The sequence below is a fragment of the Scophthalmus maximus genome, chromosome 1 (genome assembly GCF_022379125.1).
Source record: "Scophthalmus maximus strain ysfricsl-2021 chromosome 1, ASM2237912v1, whole genome shotgun sequence".
NCBI lineage: Eukaryota > Metazoa > Chordata > Actinopteri > Pleuronectiformes > Scophthalmidae > Scophthalmus > Scophthalmus maximus.
Window position 1 is genome coordinate 30,357,501 of NC_061515.1, and position 5,392 is coordinate 30,362,892.

Genomic DNA, 5,392 nt, shown 5'->3' on the forward strand with positions numbered 1-5,392 from the left:
TGTTCTCTCCTTTATTTCATTATTAACATAAGATTCACATCCAGCGTGTTCGAGGCTATAGTGTGTGTAAGTTGCTGACGTATGAAGCAATATCACAAAGAGACACTGTGGCGCACACTGAGTGTGTGTGTGTGTGTGTGTGTGTGTGTGTGTGTGTGTGTGTGTGTGTGTGTGTGTGTGTGTGTGTGTGTGTGAGTGTGTGTGTGTGTGTGTGTGTGTGTGTGTGTGTGTGATAAATCTAATTTAGTCCCGAGGAACATTTTGTCCACCTTCAGAAGCGCGAAGCAATTATTTTCTTTTGCTTCCATTATCCACTTGATTCCTTTTGTTGTTGTTGCAGCTGAATGATATTCGCAGGTCAGGCCTCGCGTACGAAGTGCCATTACCCCCTCATAACGCTGCGATGTAAAGTATCTGACGGTGACAGCTTTGTTAAAATCAGCCGCAGTGAACGTGGGGAGGCCGCCGCTTTGTTCCCCCCCTGTCAATCATTAACTGTGTAATATTGATGCAGGCAGCGTGACTGTACGATGTCACGAGCCGGAGCTCAGAATATGATTTATTTACCTTCAGAGGTGTTTGCCCTCACACACGTATCTTCAACAAAGACAGACATTAGTTATCGAACCACGCTTTGGTTTTTCTCTCGTATTCCCTCCGTCACTGACTCCCCCTCCTCCTCCTCGAGCAAGGTCGCTCCACGCCGCCTGCTCTCAAGACCCAGATCAATTATCTTGGTGCAACATTAAACCAGACTGAAGTTCCCCCGTCTCTGCAGCCAGAGTTGTCTGCTACAGAGGTCGCAGAGCGGGAATTAATGAACAGAACCAGGGAAGCAAATGTTACTTTCATGAGTTATTATTTACCTGATTGTTGTTTTATTGTCGTGTAATAACTTCTGTTCAAACACGTCCCATCTTATTGGTCGAGGGCTTGAGTGGAGATTATTCAATCGCGTTATTTTTTATTCCCGATTGATTTGTTCCCTTATGTAAAGAATTTTTGGAGTATTTTTTTCGTATGACGCCATGATTGAGGTTCATGTTGAGGATGAACCAGACTGACGCTTTTGGAGCCCGACCGATTTAACAATTTAACGCAGCAGTCTAATTCAGATTATTAACGTGGAACACAGATTTCCCATCCGTCATCTGGCCCCTGAACGTCTCCTGAATCACTGGCCTGTGTGGTCTGCTCCGGCCACGCTTCATTAACTAACCAACGGTTTCACAGTGTCACTGAATGTTTCCCACTGCAGGAACTTCATCACGACTGTATCTCAAAATGTAAATCGCACGCAGTAAAATCCTGTTGGAGGTTGTTGCACATTCAGGAGGGGACCTAATTGAACGTAACACAGCAGCGCGAGAGCGCACAGCCGTCCTTCACTTTGCTCTGGAGGTCAAGTTAGGTGTCAGAACTCTTTAAGGTGCATCGCCAGGAAGAGGATACGGGTTATTCTGGTCTTCCGAGGGGAAAAAACTAATGACGGGAGGAAATGGAAAGAGAGGTCAAGGAGAAGGGCTGAATATGATGATTTAGGGATTTTGTCCAGGAGAGACGGAGGAGGAAGAGGAGAAGGAGGAGGAGGAGGAGGAGATTGAGTAGCTTTAGGAAGACTGATTGCGGTGGAAGCTGTCGGTAAGTTAGGGGTGAGCTCTGAGGAGAGGAAGACGACACCGCCGCGGGAGAACGGGCACAGAGAGAAGGCGGAGGTGCTTTAGGACGGTGAGAAGACAAAGAGAACAACAACAACAACAAAAGCCACAGGGATGAAGAGTGAGACGGAGAAAGACGGAGAGGGAAGGTGGTGACGGAGACATATAAAGATGGACCAAGCAGCCGCCGGAGTGGAGAAGCAGAGAGTGATTGAGGGGCTGGAGAGGGAGGAGGTGTGGAACAGCAGCCATGATGAGATGGATTCCACTGGACCGTGAGATTGATGACTCTGCTGCACAATGGGAGGGAGGAGATAGTGGGAAACGAGGGGAGGAGGAAGAAGAAGAAGAAGAAGAGAAAAGTCCTGATGAAAAGAAACTGTGCCCCCGCAAGGAAAAAAAAAAACCGGGGGATAAAAGAATGAAGCCGTTTTTATCTGGGCCCTTCCATGTGAACACATTCCAGTATCTCCAACAGGATCTATAGCACTTCTCTCTGTTCCTCCTCGGTTATGCATGAAAGAAAAAAAGGGGAAACTTTATTTCTCCAGAATAAGAGCAGAGCTGACGCTACATCAAAGGAGATTATGAAAAGTCTGTTTGAAAGGAGGGATTAGACCAAAGGAGGAGCAGTGAATTAGTTATCCATCACCGCCTTTGAATGCCGCTCGACATTTAAAAACACCGTTTGTACACAATACATGCACAGGCTTCTTTTTCTTCCTTCCGTCATATTTCATACTCAGAGATTAAATTCCTACTCTCTCGGTTTGTCAGTGTGACCAATTAGAGCGGCGATTCCAGAAGTAGCCGGCGCTGCGCGGCCTCGCGTCGGTCCGGCTAACGAAGGAGCAGCTCGTTACCCGGTACAATGTGTCAAAATCCACATTCTGGTGTCAAGCTCAGTTTGACACTGAAAGATGGGGAAGTGGTGGGGCTACGCTGAGGCCGGGTGGGGGAGGCGGGGTATTAATCTTCTCCCATGATAACGTTTTACTCTCACCTCCTCCTCGGAGTGGTTATGATTTGTGTCTGGTGGAGGACGGAGGAGATGGAGATAAACAGTGTTTGTGGTCGGAGGCGGTGGAGAGAGTTTCCCTTGATATTCACTTTCTTCAGACCAAGAGCTCTTATCAGAGGTAGTGATGGAGCGACGGGGTGACTGGCGGTGGCGCGCTGCCGTCTGCCTCGCCGGCGGACCGGTGTTACGAGCTGTGATGAATAGGGAATAATAAATACAAAAAATACTGTATTGTTAAACGTGCCACGCGTCTCGCTGCTATAAACGCCTTTCCACGAAGAAGTAGATAAAAGTACGTCGTCAGTTAAACCTGCATTCAACGCGCTTATCTGCTGCTGCAGCTTTTGATGTGCTGGTGATGGATGTGGCCTCTGACTTGTCTGTTGTCTCCTCTGTTTTTTTCTCCAGACGCCGTCACTGCCGAGCGCTGAGAGCTGCCCCGCCGGCTGCGACGGCACACAGTGAGTCCGTGGACATGATCAGGTTTCTCCGCGGCGCTCCTTTTCAATCACCACACCAACACTAGACGGTAGAGACGTCCACCCTCTGACGTCCATGTCAGCTGCGTTGCGGAGGCAGTTCCTGCACCGCCGCCACTGGTAACACCAGCCACATGAACAGCGATGCCTTCTAAGGTCTCCTGCTTATACTTGCTGACAGTGGTTTGTTGGGCCAGCGCTTTGTGGTACCTGAGTGTGTCCCGCCCTTCCACTTCCTTTGTGGGACAGCTGAGTATCCCCATACGCAAGGCGCCGAAGGCGGACAAGAATGCCACCTTCGGCAACATCCGCACGCGCTCGCTCAACCCGCACGACTTCGGCTACCTCATCAACGAGGCCAAGAAGTGCGAGGCGGAGCCTCCGTTCCTCGTCATCCTGATCAGCACCACCCACAAGGAGTTCGACGCGCGTCAGGCCATCAGGGAGACATGGGGCGACGAGAGCACGTTTCCAGAAGTGCGCGTGGTCACGCTCTTCCTGCTGGGCCGCAGCACCGACGCCGTTCTCAACCAGATGGTGGAGCAGGAGAGTCAGATCTTTCACGACGTGGTCGTGGAGGATTTTATCGACTCCTACCACAATCTGACGCTCAAGACGCTGATGGGCATGCGGTGGGTGGCCACCTTCTGCTCCAAGGCTCAGTATGTCCTCAAGACGGACAGTGACATCTTTGTCAACATGGAGAACCTCATCTACAACCTCCTGAAGCCCACCACCAAGCCCAGGAGGAGGTACTTCACCGGCTACGTCATCAACGGCGGGCCAATCAGAGACATGCGCAGCAAGTGGTACATGTCCAGGGACTTGTACCCAGATAGCAAGTACCCCCCCTTCTGCTCCGGCACTGGTTACGTCTTCTCGGCAGACGTGGCCGAGCTCATATACAAGACCTCGCTGCACACGAGGCTGCTGCATCTGGAGGATGTGTACGTCGGCGTGTGCCTCCGTAAGCTCGGCATCCACCCCTTCCAGAACAGCGGCTTCAACCACTGGAAGATGGCCTACAGCCTCTGCCGCTACCGCCGCGTGGTCACCGTGCACCAGATCTCCCCCGAGGAGATGCACCGCATCTGGAACGACATGACCAGCAAGAAGCACCTGAAGTGTTAGCAGGGCTTGTTGGTCGGGGGAGGGTCGGATGCCCGCTCATCAATCTGCCGCTTCTGCGTTCTTCGTATTGGCAAACTGAGCTGGAGGGAACAATGTTGACGATTCATCCGGGTCTTGGCTCTGCTTTGCCATGAGTCTGGACTCTGTGTTGGTCTGTGTCCGCCCTCACCTCGAGGCGTTGACTCTGCTCAGACTCTGCGATTTGGGCACACGGTTTGGAAACGTTTTCCAAAAAAATAAAAGCAAAAACGCGCAGGCGGTTGGTCGTCGTTGCCAGCAGCAACATGTTTTTTTTATAGGAAAGGACACGGCAGGAGACTCAGAGGTGTTACCCTACTCATTTATACAAGACACGACTTGTCCCTGGTGACTACACATGAGACGACAGACTCACGCTGACCACATGCTCTGACTCTGAATGTTGCTGGTGTATTTTCAGTTGTTGTACCTTCTGAACACGGTGTTGATGTTGGATGTACAGTCTGGTACTGCAGCAGCCGTCGCCATCGAGGACCCTGGTGAGTTCACGGTGTAAAGACATTAAAAGTATCAATGAGCCCCCCTGCGATATCCTATTTTCTTACGGCAGATCCTCGGATCTTTGTGAACATTTCCTCCACGCGTCCCCAGATGGCGTGACCATTTCGGCGGCCTGCGTTCCCACGTGGATGTCACTTCTGTTAACGTGTATAATGTGGCTATTCGTCTCGGGCACCGCTGTGAGCTGTAATACAGAAGTCTGCCTGCGGACTGTTATATTTCTTTTTGTACTTGAACACGAAGGAGAACAGATTTAACTCGAGGAAGACGAACATCACACTTTTGAGTGCTTTCTTCTTTTCAATTACTTGAGATTAAATAAAGCAGCTTTTATAAGACTTTGGATTCTATTTATTGCAGAAAATCCATATCAAAGTTTTTATTACGGTCGCTTTAATACCAATACCCCGTGAGTTAATGCACCCGCATGCATATAGGGGGAAACTAGATTGCACCCTGATGTGTTTCACTGTGACTGTTGGAGAACAGAAGTGTCTCATCAGCGTCTGTGCTCAGCGTGAAGCGACTCCTGACTCCCGACACGTCACCGAGTGACGCCTCAA

General features: G+C 50.3%; 1 protein-coding gene across 2 annotated transcripts in view; it reads left to right on the top strand.

Annotated features, from left to right (window-relative positions):
- LOC118310643 (beta-1,3-galactosyltransferase 1-like) overlaps positions 1–5,167 on the top strand; it is a 61,515-nt gene extending 56,348 nt beyond the window's left edge. For both annotated transcript variants that reach the window (XM_035633761.2, XM_035633752.2), the window contains one exon: positions 3,088–5,167. In XM_035633761.2, the coding sequence (XP_035489654.1) occupies positions 3,303–4,289 (987 nt within the window). In that variant the 5' untranslated portion in view covers positions 3,088–3,302 and the 3' untranslated portion in view covers positions 4,290–5,167. The remainder of the gene's footprint in view (positions 1–3,087) is intronic.
- Positions 5,168–5,392: the final 225 nt, after the last annotated feature.